Genomic DNA, 15,338 nt, shown 5'->3' on the forward strand with positions numbered 1-15,338 from the left:
TCGACAACAAGGAATTGGTCTGTACTTCCAGAAACATATAAACCTGATAGCTGAAACACTCAATGAGGAGACAAGTCCTGCTGGTTTTTTTATGCATTTAATATTGAAAAATATTAAATTCTTTTTATGCAGGCATATGCCATATGTTTAGTTTTACCATACTTAGTTTTACAAATTTAGTCTCTTGAATTTTAAAGGATGTTTTGAGGCTCAAAACATTTTGACACCTATTTCTTATGAGCCAGTCAATATCTAATTTCTTCAGCATGTCTTTAAGTACTTTCAATCCGTCTGATGAATTCACAAGGGAAAAGAATCTTTCTTCTTAAAAATAAAAGAAAGAACTTATGGATAAATAATAGCAATAAATTAATTGTTGATGTTTTGTGTTAAAAGGCAAATATTTTTCCTGCTCAATTTCTTTTTCTTAGGAATAATTAGGAATGGTGATTTTGAATTATTATTTATTTTTTTGTAAATAAATGATTTTTTTTTTCAGTCTCAGCAACGTATGCAAGAAGTTAATAGAAGACGATTCCATCAACATAGTGTGCTTATGCAAATGTAAGTAAAGTTGATTTTTTTTTTAATGTAATAATTTAATTATGTTTTAAGCAATCACTTTAAGCAGGAATTAAAAAAATAAAAAAAGAGCATTCGTTTTTGGTTATTTTGAATATGTGAAGTTAATAATATTCAAATATAATGTTTAATTAGTATGATATATACCTTAATGAGTTCAGATATAATATTTTATAATATTCTGTCTAAAAATATTTTAATTAAAAATTGTTGATTGACTTATTAACTTCCAACATCCTATTTATAGAATAATTACAGTAGTTCCTTTTTTTAATAGTATAATCCAAGCTTCCCTTTTTATAATAAGTCAATGTGCATTCCCAAATTCATAAATAGTTTTTCTTTGGCATATGACACTTATTAACCAGATTTTGAAGTAAAATGCCATGAATTAGCATTTTTCTTTTCTTTTTCTGCTGAGTAAATTTAAAATAATCCCAGAAATTTGAATGTAATATTTTTTATATTTTAAAGAGATTTAATATATATATCCATAAAGAAGACTTTTTTAATGGAATTTTTACTGACATATCAATAGTTTTTCTATATAAATATAAAATCGTTTATAGAATTTAACTATGCATCACAGTTATAATTTTTATTTTTTCACATAATTTAAAAGAAAGTATTGAAATCTGTTAAGGGTGATTTTTCTATTATTAATGCAGTTGATGTACATTTCTCAGTTGTATGGGAGTAAATACATTACATTTTTAAAGTCATTTTTGTAAAAATCCATATATTAATCATAAAGTTAATTCTAATAATTTTTATGATGTGGGCAGTTTCACTACTATTTCTGACTGCTGTTTTGGTAAACAGTAAAGATAAGAGACCCCACTGGAAGGAAACAAATCATTTCATACTTTAGCACTCTACCAATGTGCATATATTTTTTACTGCATTTTTTGTTAGTAAATTTAACAAATAGTTCCATGATATGACTGGTTGGCTAAAAGTCTGTCTAGATGGGCATGTATCTTGTAGTGTTAGTTAAGATATTTGCAAAAAATTGGGGAGATCTGATATTCAATAAGTAAAAGTAATTTTTTCGGAGAATTAAATTTTAGTTAAAAGAGTAGAACAATTTTTCAAATACAGTTAAGAACATATTGTGAAATAATTAAGGAAAATACAATAAAGTATCATCATTCGGAAAAATATTAGAAAATCCTAAAGATGTGGGAAATTTCTTAAAATGTCTGAAAATGTCGGGGACATTCAAACAGCTGAAATGATGGCCAGTCTTGATGAATTGAAACTTCGTCATAAATTGCCTTTCACCTCAAAGATTACACAAGACTATGTTTTTATTCTATCACTTTCTTAATTCCTTTCTTAATCATTATCTTATATTTATTTATTAACTGCATGTTATCCCCTAACATAATCAATAATATATCATCTTTGGGATTTTCTTGGGAGGAGGGGCAATTATTTAATCAATAAATGCAATGAACATAACATCATTTGGTGAGTCATGGCTACCATGCATTTAACACACAAGTATCCATAATTTTTAAAAAATTGAATGATATATTATAAGATTTAATTTATTTTTATTATTATAAAAATATGTATTTATGTTAATACACTAGCATGTAAAACTAGAGGACATTGCACATAAAATTGACAGATTGGTAATTTAATAGGAAAGTGTCCATAGGGTATGAAATTGATATTTTAATTATCTCATATAACCAAATGTAGCAAAAGGGGGTGGGGGATGATATTGCTTTAGTGAGGAATAAAGATGTGCTAAAGATTCAAACTAAAAAGAATTGTGTGAGAGAAACTTGCAAAAAGCATTTTCTCTTGGGGGGGGGGGAGAGGCAAGTAAATGTTTCTTTGAAAAGGACTAGTAAGTTTATCTAGCATATCCTGGTTTAAATGTTGATAGTTGTTTAATCAATTCTGCATTTGCCAATGTTTATATATGCATAGAAGATCATTTCCTAAAGCAATGCTTTTTGCAAAACAACATTTTTTCTCTCTTACCTATGGTTGGAACTTAAGCTCTTCATAAAAGGAAAACCAAATCATTACTAACAATTCCTTTGTATATGAAATCATTGAGATTTATCTCTATTCATTTCTTTCTCTCAAAATTCAACTAACCTTTCAACCAGCTTCCTACAAGTTCCACCAATTAAGTTGAAAAGTAGAAAGTTGTTCTTTGTCATCGTTATAGGGAGATTCAGGTTCTGGTACTTGCTAGTCCAGAGGGTTAAATGTGCAGCAGCTAGTCCAGAGGGTTAAATGTGCAGTAGCTAGTCCAGAGGGTTAAATGTACAGCAGCAGCACCCTTCATTTTTATTTTGTGCATCATCATGTACTGTATGATGCCAGTTACAAGGTTTGCACTTGATCTGGAAGGTCTTGCTGACATGCACATCACCTTCTTCCGAATTGGAGAAAGTTCATTTGGTTAATTGCTACATGCTATTTATGCATTCTAATTGTTGGTGCTCTTAAGTTTTGCTTGCTAGTGTATATCCTGAAATGATGCTAGTTTTATTATGCATTATGAATAGAAAAAAATTTTTCTTTTCATTTTTTTCTCTCTCTGGTTTGTTTTGTTTGTCTTTATCAGATATTAACTCTTTTTTCCTTAAAATTTTTTTTGAAATTTTTTAATTTCATATTTTAAACTTAAAATGGATCTGTTGAATTTTATTTTTTAAACTTTTCAATTTTTATTTTCAATGGGACTTTTTTTGTTTTGTTTTTTAATCTGTTGTTCCATTGAGGAAATTGAGTACTTTGTTGAAACTTTTTTTTTTTTAATTTGAAAATTGTTCATAATATTTTAAGATTTTACTTTCTTATTACAAAAGTAATCTCTTTTTTTATGTATATGTTCCAACTTTATTTGTAATGTTGATTATTGACAGCAAATCTGTTTCATATTACATCTAATTATTAATATTTATTCTAGTAACACTGTTGCTTCCAGAATGCAGGAACAGACTATGCAGCTAATGGAAAGCCAAGCTCACCCAACACCAACACAAACCTATTTCCTTTGTCCAGATACAGCTCAAAGTATCAACGCCACTGCCGCTGCTGCGCCTGTGACAACAAGCCAACCCCACCTTATGCACACTTCCTTACTGGTACCTCCGGCCAATCCGGGCAGCAACCCTCCTGGCCCTTCGACGGCTATTCTACCACCGCCACCAACTTTGCCTACCTCAGTGCCCAGCCAGACGGTTCCTTGTACGGCAGAAGCCGATGCCATTGCCATGCAAGCAGAAGCTCTGGTTACAGGATCAAATGCGTGAGTGTAACTTCATTCTATGAAACAGTGAATGTATTAATTTATAACTACACAACTGAGCCTGCTTTTGGTGAAAGAATTTGTATCGTTCACATTTGTTCCATGTTAAACTGCTAAAGGGTTGTGTTTTATTCTATTTTCTTGTTTAACCGTTTAAAAGATATAATACATTTCTGCTGAAATGCTATTATGTTTTTGGAAAAGTATTTTATCATACTTGGGATTGGTATAAAATTGCATTGAAATCTTAATTATTATGTTGGTGGCGAAAGGGCTATATTTCATTGATGGTAGATTTTGATTTTTGCCATCACACCATTGGCATTGCATGGAATTAGAGCACTTCAATTTTTACTTTCCACATTCAATTTCCAAGCTTTTATACAAACTCCATAAAATTAAATGGACTTTATGGTTCTCAATAAGGTCAAAACTAAATTCGAAATAATGAATAATAATTTTTTTTTTATCATGCTGAGAGTAAAGAAAAACTTACTAAGTCATCTCTTTGCCATACCATTTCTGTATCCATCGATTATGTTGGAAGGTTAAGAACTTGAGTTCAAGCACTCCGTGACACTCCCCTCAAATCGGAATAAAGAAAAAATTGTATTGGAGATTTGAGAAAAACTATCTTCACCTCAAATTTTATGTGAGCCATTCTAGAGGACGGATATTATATCTTTGTGAAATCGGATAGAACAGTACAGAGAATTTTAAGAATGTTTTTTATGGAGAATTGAGTTGGACTTTCGTAATTTGTTTTTATTAGCTTTTTTCAGGAAATTTCATATTTATTGAAATATTCACTCATTTTAATTAATATTTTCTTGTTTATTGAAATATTTATTGAAATATTCACTCATTTTAATTAATATTTTTATTGCTTTCAACATTTTTGCTTGTTTTTCAGTTGATGTGTATTCGTGTTGATTTGATTTGTGTTTGGAAATATTATAACTGTGACTTGTATCAACTTAAATTGTATAAAATCATTCTCAAGCATTGGTTTTTTATAGCTATTATTAAGTGTGTGAAATAATTTTAATTTTAAATATTGAAATATTTCATTCATCTGCTTATCAAATTTTTCTTTTGATTAGTAAGTATCAAATAATTAAAGTTGTTGATAATAGTTGCGTTACATACTTACAAAATTCTGCTTTGTGTAAAAAAAAAAAAAAGCTAATTTTAAATTGCATTTGAATGATGAATTTTAACCTTTCTGTGATTTTCTTTTTGTTATAAAATAATGTTTTTTTTAAAAATAAAATTTGTCATTAAAAATACCTATCATGTTCTTGAGATATTTCATTATGTTTTCTGCAGCTTTTATGTAATATTAAGCTTTAAATTCATGTTTACAGTGAAGGAGGACATATTCACCATCATCATATTCATCAACATCACTATCATCATCCGCCTCCTCCAAGATTGCATCATTTTAGTGTGCCATCTGTAATTGGTCTTCCAACAGGAATGGTAAGTATTTTAGTTTATTCAGTATGTGCATATAATTTTGTTTATTGATTTTTTTTACCATACAAATTTATATAGGATGCAGATTAAAGAAATATTTACTCATCAATAGCAATAGTTTTATTGCTTTTGTTCTAATGTTTGTGTTTAGGACAATTTCCTTGGGATGTCAAATAGTTGTCCCTTTGAGATGATTGTTTGTCATTTTCCCATCATGCCCATGCGATCTTTTTGAGGTCGGCATGGCATCATGTTACACTACAATAGCTGATATCATGTAAATATTGCTTTATATTTATTCAGTTGAATAAATTCAGTTCTGTAATTGATGTTGCTAATTAAATTTGCAGATTGAATCCTATGCATTATAATGCAATACATTATAATGCATGTAATTTTGTTTAATTTTTCTTTCATTTGGTTCATTTTAGTTAAGTATATTATTGTTACATAATGGGTGGTTTGGATTCCATAATTTCAAATGCCTTTTGATTTTATTCTGTCCTTTTACAAGCAGTTATTTGTTACAATATTTTAATTTTCTTTAATATGTTTGTTATCTTTATTTACAAAGTCCTATTAAATAATTTAATGAGTATTTTGTATTAAGTTATTTTTGATATTTGAAGGAAGCTCTTAGCTCCTTTCTGAATGAAATAATGATCGTAATACGTGAAATATCGAGGTCTGATAACATTAAATTAACTTATATATTCAATTCTTCTGTTTAAATTTAGTGGAGTGAAAGTAGTGTCATCAATGATAATGTGAATAAGGCAATTGTGAAGTGCATTATGTTTAATTATAATGACAAAGTATTGTTTGTTTTTCACTCATATACATATGAAATACTTAAGATAAAGTAAACTTGCTTAATGTTATCATAGTTAATATTAACATTTGCTTTATTTTAGCAAAAACCTCTGGTCCTGAACCTACATATTCTGATGTATATAAAAATGTTCATTTAATGTGATCACTTTGTCATTTAACGTTATGTTTTGAAGTAAATAATTCATCCATCTTTTATTTTCAAGCACCATTAATGATTGACATTCATGGAATTGTTTGTACCACTTGTAAGGAAACATCTAGAAGTCATTTTTCCTGGTAAAGGCAATGGACACACATTCTTTTGTCTGGCTTAGAGTAATCTGAATTGATTTAAACTGATAGCTATGCTGCTAAGAAAATTTTTGAAAAATTATAATCTTTGTATGAGTTAGCCAAGGCATTAAATATTGATAGTTCAAAAAGAATGAAAACCATCAATGATGTGATAATCATGTTTAATGACAGAAATGGATCTGTTTTTTTTTTGGGGGGGGAACCTTTTAGTAAATGCTGAAAATGAGTCAAACAGTTGATATTGGAAATCCATAATCATCGTTCAACCAATTTTAAAAGATTGTGCAAGTATGAATACTTTATAAATAAGCTGTTTGGGAATAACTGTTGATAAGCAATAATTAAATAAAGTTTTTAATTGGTATTTTTGAAAAGAAAATTAGAACTACATCCACACTACCCCCCTATGATAAAAACATAGCTTTCATTCATTTCAGTTATTATTATCAAACAGTTTATTTTACTAAAATTTTAAAATTCCGGTAATCACATTCAGCTACATTTATTGAAAATTCATTTACTTTACGAATGCTGACTACAAATAATTATATTAATCTAAGAAAAGCATCATTTAATTCCAAAAGTCTAGATTTTTTTCCTTTAGAATATTTTACTTCATTAGTTTCTTTCTTCTTTTTTCTCAAAGTTTACCAATAGAATTCTGGGATTTCTGTAGTAGATAGAAGATTTAATGGTATATAAATGTAAATAGACCTTTAAAAAGTGAATTGTGCTAGCTTTTTTGAGTCTTTACATACTTAAATGATGAACTGTGGAGTTTTTAATGTTAACAAATGCTGTTGCAAGGGTAACAGACACCTGAAGCATTATATAATTTTTTCTATCTTGTCATTATTGCTTATTTGAAATATAGATGGTGCCTAAAGCATGGCAATATTTTTTTTAATGATCTGAACATGCTCATATTTTTTTCTCTTTGACACCCATAAATCTGTGCCCCGCTTCTCGATAACCCACCTCCCTGATCTTTAAGCCATTGTTGCATGACTCAGATATGATTGTCTTCCGCATATGATTCTTCACTCACCTCATATAAGTGTGACCTCAGTAGTTTGTTGGTAGATATTTAAAACAGGATGTTATTCTATTAAAAATAGGATATATAAATTTCAAAATGTTTTTACCTGATTCTTTTCTTTTTCATTTAGCCTATGAGTATTAGGCCTCCTGATATTTTTGCCTTGCCTCAAATGACTGAGCTTCCTCCTACACCTGCAATGCTCACCCACTACATACCTGTGCTGCCACGTCAAATGCATGCTAGGCTAGAGGTGAGAGACTCTTCTTTAGCCTTTAATGGGAATATATTCCAGGTATTGTGGTTGGTTACATTTAAATTAAAATTTATTTATTTTTTAATGAAATCTTATGATTTAAAAAATTTTTTTTAATCAAATAGACCAATTTCTCTTTATATATATCAGAGGTTCCCAAACTTTTTTTTCTCGCGGACCACTTTAAAAGTTTTACTATTTTCGGTAGACCCCCTGCTGCTACATTTCTACTGTATTCCCAAAACTCCTAAAAAATATCACCCTAAATTGGGGGTGTTAAGAAGAAAAAGTAGCACATTTTCTTGTGTCTTGTTTATTAAAATAATACTTGTGGTTATACAAAATTATAAACATTTATTATTACAAACAATCAACAATTGACAAAAAAATCAACAATGAACTCTGAAATGTAAATCAACAATAAAAAATAGTCATACTTTTAATGAGACTGATGTACTTGATGAATTGACAGCAAATAATCAATATTTGACTTCAGTTTTGTAAGAAGTAATCTCGAATCTCCCCGTTCTGTGATGTTCAATCTGCTCCTTTTTTTTTTTGTTAAAAGGTTGGTAACGGCACTAAAACTTCTTTCGACAAGATATAACAAGGGAAACGCTATCAAAAATTTTCTCGCAATTTCCCACAGCCCAGGATATTTTTCGGGGATTTCTGCCTGCAGCCAAAATGTTTGATAGCCTTTTTTAAATTTCACCTTCAGTTCCTCGTAGGTGCTGAGCTCAAGTAGCTCCTCTTGTAATACCGCATTCGCCTCTTCCGTGGTGTACACTTGTACTATTATCTATTGTTCTATTCCATTCTGTGTTTGAACTGAGTCTCGAATATTTTTGAGTACCTACCTAGTGAATGATGCTACCTGCCTACGTTGTTAGGTAAATCCATCCAAAATTTTTGTTCTTTATTATGAAAACCAGAAAATTTTTTGTGGACCCCCACTTACAACTTGTGAACCCCTGTTTTCTTTTCACGTCTACGTGGACCCCCGTGTGGTCTCTTATGGACCCCTGGGGGTCTACCTGGACCACTTTGGGAACCTATGATATATATATAAAAAAATGTAGATGTGTTTGTTTTCTGGGGATTGAACTATTTGACTAAGAGTTATCTATCTTGACAGAAATCAATTTTAATTGGGGAATATGAATATCTGAGAGATTCTTTAAAAAAATTTCACTAACCCTTATGTTCATTTTGTATAGTATATCATACATACAACTTTATAAAAATATACTACCACTATAAAATAAAAATATATATAAAATATAAAAATGTAAAATATAAAAATATAAAATCAGCTACCTATATGCATTTTTTTTTTTTTTTTGCTTTTCTTCAAAGAAGCAATCTTGCTATGATAAGGGTTAATTAAAAATAGTTGGATAACTTTTACCAATTATGCAAAAAAAATAGTATTTATTTATTTTTGCTTAATTTTCTACAGTGGATTATTGTTGCCTTGAAATTCAAAATATTTTTATTGTTTCATCAGTGTATGATGTTCTTCATTTCCTCAAATCTAAGGAGGAAGAATTGTGTTTAATATCTGTCTATGTACATGATTAAAAGAATGAAGTTACATTACTGTGAAATTTTAAAGAGCTAGATAATTATATTTTTAATAGCCCTCTGGTATTTTGGATCTGATTCCATTTGAAAAGTTTATGCTCGTAATAAACAAAGCAAATTCTATCAAGACAACACAATTTTAATGTCTGGGATAATTTGATGCTTAAAAACTTTTTGCTGATACAGCCATGAACTTTAAATCTTACCTAAGATAATTAATTTAAATTAAATACAATCATTATTCTTGGTGGTCCAGCTGGTTTCCAACTAATAAGATTAAAAGGATCGGGTTAAAATCTCTTTGATATTATTTTCTTTATAACATACATTGCTCTTGTGTTATTGTGACAGATCCTCAAAAAAAAAAAAAAAAAAAAAAATTGAAAAAATATTTTTTCCTTTTTATTCAGAAACAAATCACCTTTTAATAATTTTTACAATTAAATCTACTAATGATAACTCTGTTTGTATGTGCATATGTGTTGGCACTTTATAAGTCAGATTATTTGTCCTAGAGCTACAACCTTGGTGCATATGCACCTTGATGTGATTTTTTAAAGAATTGTAATTAATTAAAATTAAATGAAATTTTGGTGTGTTTTTAAGTTATTATTTCCAAACATAATGCTTTGTTCTTTACAACATCTTAAAATTCAGAACATTATTTTCTGTGATACATATTCAGTTGCAATAATCTTATCTCTAATTACGTTCAAAGTTTTTTTTCAAGTATATTTTATAAGAATATTAATCATTATGACTTTATCAGTTTATTTGATCTTTTTGTTGGTAAGAAAAAGCAAAACATATAAACTTCTGTGTTACACATTTTATTTTAATATTATAAGCAAATTTTTTTTACACTTTTTTTTTTTTTTTATTATTTTATATTATATTACATTTGGGTAGAAGACATTTTTGCTTTCAAAATTTTTTATGTATATATATAAATTTGTTGGAGAAATATTAAGTTTCCAAGGTTCCTTCAAGTTTTTTAAAATTTTATTTTCAAAGATTATTAATATCAGGAGAAGGTAAATTAAATTCTTTGTTCTCAATTAATTGTCCTATGATTTTATACTTGATGTGATAAGCACATAGACATCTTAATATACATACTACTAAAAATAAAATTTCATGGTTACAGATTCAGATAGTGCATAAGTAATTTTCATGGCATAAAAAATTTCAAATAAGCATTGAAGAATGCCAACGTGCGTATAAAGGACCATATATTTAGAAAATATTTTTGGATTTATTATGAAAACATCTTTGGTTTGATGCTAGTTTAATGATCCACTTTCAAACTTGTTCTCTTTCATGAATTTGATATTCAAATTTTCTATCAAGTTTTATTAAATATTCAAAACGTACCTCTAGATTTTAAGCCTAATGATACAACAATAATAGTTAACATAAAAGAAAAAATGATTAAATATTAGACATCGTGAAGTTAAAGTAATGTGAAAAATCTGTAGTTAAAAAAAGAAAAACTAAGTAAATGCCCATTCATACTTTTTAAATGTATGGCTTTGAAATCAAATAAAAATGATAGGAAAATGTATAAAACTGACACACTTATCAAATGAAACAAAATTTTATTCAAGGAATCTAATTAAAAGAGAGGAAGGGGGAAAAAATTGTTAAAATAATGACACAATTTATCTGTTGGATACATTAATTTTTTAGGTGCTAAATTATGGCACAGAATTAAACAAACAGCTAAAAAATATTTAGTCGATTAAGATGTAAAAAATTTGTGGTATATGTTCAAAATTATGATAGGAAGTCCCTACATCTTTTTTAAAAAAATCCTTATTTCATCTATGAAATAAGACAATTTTAATAGTATAATTAATGCTTGAAAGTGCTAAAGAACATGTCCCAAATTTTGTGTCGGTCTATCACAAGGTGTGGACAGATTTATATGAAAACATACTATAAAGTTCAAACAAACTAATGGACATTCAGTTTTATCCATATAGATTTTTATTGTTATCAATATAACCAAAATCAATTTTTTCATCCATTGTTGATGGCCCAGGCAGGAAAAATCTGTTTATTTTTCCACATTTAATATGCTTCAGTTAAAAACATACTTATAATAAAATTTTTGAAAGTATGACAGTTGTATTTGTCATTTAACTTCAGAAGTAAGCTATGACGAAAATGATTTACTTAAAGCTGATTTTTAAATATGACTCTCTTAGCTTTGACATTTGGCTTTCTACTGTAGTGTGTTGCTGTTTTTTGAATTGAATCGGAGAGCTTTCAAAACAATGTGCAATATTAAGTCCAAATATAGCATAAAAAACTGTAGAGAGAGGAAAAAAAAAAAAAAAAAACTTATAAAGTATATCAACTTCCATGACTATCAAAATTCAAAATTTAAAATATTTTTCTTAGAGAGCTATCAACACAAAATTAATTGAATTAATTTATGTAACCAGCTGTTTAAACAAGTATTTCTAGTTGGTTGCTAAAGGTGGTTAGTGTTTAATAAATAAAAATTTGAAATTTTTTTAAAGGCTTTTTATTTGAAATGCTATTTTAAAATTGTAGATACTTTGGATATTCTATAATGTGGGTTTAATTTGATTCACTGTTTAAAGAGTTAATTTACACAAATTATATGAGAATTATTTCTTTCCAAAGAATTATTACAATATGTTGGCAAGATTTGCTAATTTAGTTCAACTGTAATTTTTCTGAAAGAATTTTTTTAATTGAAAATTTTAAGAAATTGTACATTTTTAAATGTAATGCTTTAATATATTAAAACCATAGTTTGTATCTATGTGATGAAATGAATTAGACTATATTAATGTTCCTTTATTTATGCAGAATAATAAGATTTTTTTTTGTACTCCTTATATATTGGGATCTTATAATTTAACATGTTTGCTTTTTAGGACTACATGAGATTTGTTGATCAACGAAGAATGGGAATGAATCGTGGTGCATCCCAAAGTACCATTGAAAGAAATACATTGCCTCACAAATATAAGAAGGTTTGAACTTTAAAAATTTAAATTTTTTTTTCATTTTTTTATTAAAATTATTTACATTATAAATTATATTATTGATTTTTAAAAAAAAAAAATTTATTCATTGTTTGCCATTTTTTCAGATAATGAAATGCAACGAAAATGAAGACAATTTAGAAAAATGTACAATATGTTTATGTGAATTTGAAGATGATGAAGATGTCAGGTATTTAAGTATTTTTCATTATTTAAATCTTATCAAGAAATGAATTTGGATTTACTAGCATTGTAAAATAAAAAAAATAAAAATTAGATTCTATTTTACATTCAAGCTTTGAATTGATATCTGTGTCATTATCATTAATTATCTAAGATAATATTAGTGTTAAAAATCATTCTGTTTGCTAATTTGTTTTCTTTATTAAAATTTCACAGTATCAATTAATATGCTATTAAGTTTAACATGTGAGAAAATTGAAGTGAATAAAAAAATGTGAAATAATTCTTACTATATTTTTTAAGTATCAAACTGATATCAGTTAAAAAATTATTTGTATTCTTAAGAATTTGCCTAAACATTTTTTTTTTCTTTGCTTGGCAAATTTTTAGTTTCAGAAGTACTTCATATAACTTTACTGGGATGGGGAAATTATGGCTATTTTAGAATATATGTAATGTTATATGTATAATAATTCTTTTTATGTTATACGTTTTTTGTTGCAATGCATTTTTCTATCTTATTTAGGAGACTTCCTTGCATGCATTTGTTCCATATAGAATGTGTTGATCAGTGGCTGACTACCAACAAGCGCTGCCCCATTTGTAGAGTTGACATTGAGGATCACTTAAAAGATTTTGGCGTTACTTCGTGATATTGCTATTACTATTCCAAATACTATGGTATAGTGTTAGGAAATTTAACTTCAGTGTCATTGAACTGATGTTTTATATCTTATTGCACTAAAAATATTTCTACTTGATTGTTTTTCTACATTTTATAAGTGTGTATCATCTTCCAAATAACTGTTCAAATGTAACGAAACACAACGATGAGCTTAGTGGTATGAAAATCTGTAATAATACTTGCGCATATGGTATATTAAAATAGAACCCCAGGTTTGCAATGCAATTTTTTTTTCTTTCTGTAGCAATTTCTTTGAAATTGTAATGGATTATTTCTTTTTTTTTTATGTACATTCACAGCTTTATAAATTGTATTGCAGTAAATACACTGCATGCAAGTGTTGAAACAAAGAAAATTATTTTTGGTAGTATTTAATAATTTATTTTTGAATTGAGTGAACCTTATGTTTTGTTTGTTGGTTGTACCAAAGATGTATGGAAGTGTCCATGACTAGTTTTGGGAAACTACTTGTCTGTCAATTCATGCATAGTTTTTTTTTTAAAGAATTCACTGTATTAGTTTTGTGGATTAATTATGTTTTATTCATTAAAATTATGGTGTAAACCAGAATAGAAATAAACTTGTAAATGGCATTTATTAAATTTTCATGTATGATTTTGTATCATAAGATCAATATTTCTTGTATTCTGTTATTCAGTGTAATAATTTACTTTTTACTTGTAAAACAAGATTATTATTTATAAAAGGGGTTTTCCATTGGTAATTATCTCCAATCTAGAAGCCATTACAAGACCAAATTGCATGCTTATAATGCTTTTATTTATCATTAGCTAGATTTGCTGTGTTTTTTTTACTGTTCAATTTTTAATTGGTTGGTTTATTGAATATTTCTGACTCACATGTTTTGTAGAATCGATTTTATTTTTGTGAGATCCGATTTTTAAAATGTATATTTTTATATATAAGACGACTGTTGTTTTTTTAGATTGTATTCATGTTAATGTTTTCCTTTTCTTGATTTTTTTTAAAAAAAATAAATTATGGAATTCTAGAAGATTGAGTTTTTTTCCCCCTTTTAATTCACCAGACTAAAATTTTAGAGTTATGCATTAATCATTTCATTTACTTTTTTCTGTGGATTAATATTGGTTATCTTTTAATTATTTATTTTACAATTTTTTTAAAAATAGATTATTTCATATATTTGAATGTTTATCTTAGAATGGCAACTAATACACTTGAGCCATAATTGTTTTATGTGAATAATTATGAAACATTTTAGCTTTAAACACGTTTCATATTCATAAATCTTTAATTCTATAAGAATTAAACTTTCTTCATTTCATGTATTCAGAGAAGCAATTTATGATTCATTAAGCATGTTGTCGCGTCTTCTATTTTTCCTAGCCAATTAAATATTATTTGCAATTTAATTGATCTTTCAAGTTAAATTTTCTTATAGTAGAAATAGTAAAAATAAAAGAGAATTACACTTGGTATACTTTAAATTGCAAAAATATTTTAGTAATCAAAATACAATCAAAAATTTCTTAAATAATGTTGGTTTAAAGTTACTTCAATATTTTACTCTTCTATTGTAATTTAAAATTATATACAGGACAAAATTTTAAACTGGATATGTATATTTCATATAAAGAATGTTATATTTTAATTTTTTTGTTAAGTTGGCCATTTTTTTTAAATTGTGATTTTATTAAAATTCTCTTAGTCATTTATTGTTTCCAATTAAATTACAGTATCATTTGTGTAAGCTAAATTGTGTATCCTTAGTATCTGAAATGTTCCTTTTAAGCAAAAATGAATATTTTGAAAAGAATAGATTAGAATTAAACCAAAATGGTAAATTGAAAAATTAGTTATATATATATGCTGTCAAGTAATATGGATTAAATTAATGTTAGGAAAACAAAAATAATGATTTTTATTTATATAAACAACACATAAACATAATAAATAATGGAGTAAATCTTAATAACAAAAATCATGCTTTTCATAAATCATAAAAAGAATTTTTTTAAAAGAATTCACAATGGGGAGACTAAAGCCTAATGCACTTTTTTTATCTGCCACTGATTTTTTTTTTTTTGCAATGCTTATGAATTGGAAAATGGTTA

At 27.3% G+C, this 15,338-nt stretch overlaps 1 protein-coding gene across 6 annotated transcripts in view; it reads left to right on the forward strand.

Moving 5' to 3' along the window:
- The window catches only part of LOC129976680 (E3 ubiquitin-protein ligase Arkadia-like), a 47,321-nt gene extending 33,032 nt beyond the window's left edge, over nucleotides 1-14,289 (forward strand). For 2 of the 6 annotated variants that reach the window (XM_056090379.1, XM_056090378.1), the window contains exons 10-16: nucleotides 500-564; nucleotides 3,521-3,862; nucleotides 5,230-5,344; nucleotides 7,639-7,803; nucleotides 12,264-12,362; nucleotides 12,482-12,564; nucleotides 13,084-14,287. In XM_056090379.1, coding sequence (XP_055946354.1) covers nucleotides 500-564; nucleotides 3,521-3,862; nucleotides 5,230-5,344; nucleotides 7,639-7,803; nucleotides 12,264-12,362; nucleotides 12,482-12,564; nucleotides 13,084-13,210 — 996 coding nt within the window. In that variant the 3' untranslated portion in view covers nucleotides 13,211-14,287. Of the gene's footprint in view, nucleotides 1-499; nucleotides 565-3,520; nucleotides 3,863-5,229; nucleotides 5,345-7,638; nucleotides 7,804-12,263; nucleotides 12,363-12,481; nucleotides 12,565-13,083 lie in introns of all 6 variants that reach the window. The other 4 variants (XM_056090384.1, XM_056090381.1, XM_056090380.1 and 1 more) reach the window with 3 other exon arrangements.
- Nucleotides 14,290-15,338: the final 1,049 nt, after the last annotated feature.

This window comes from Argiope bruennichi, chromosome 7 (assembly GCF_947563725.1).
Source record: "Argiope bruennichi chromosome 7, qqArgBrue1.1, whole genome shotgun sequence".
Classification (NCBI taxonomy): domain Eukaryota; kingdom Metazoa; phylum Arthropoda; class Arachnida; order Araneae; family Araneidae; genus Argiope; species Argiope bruennichi.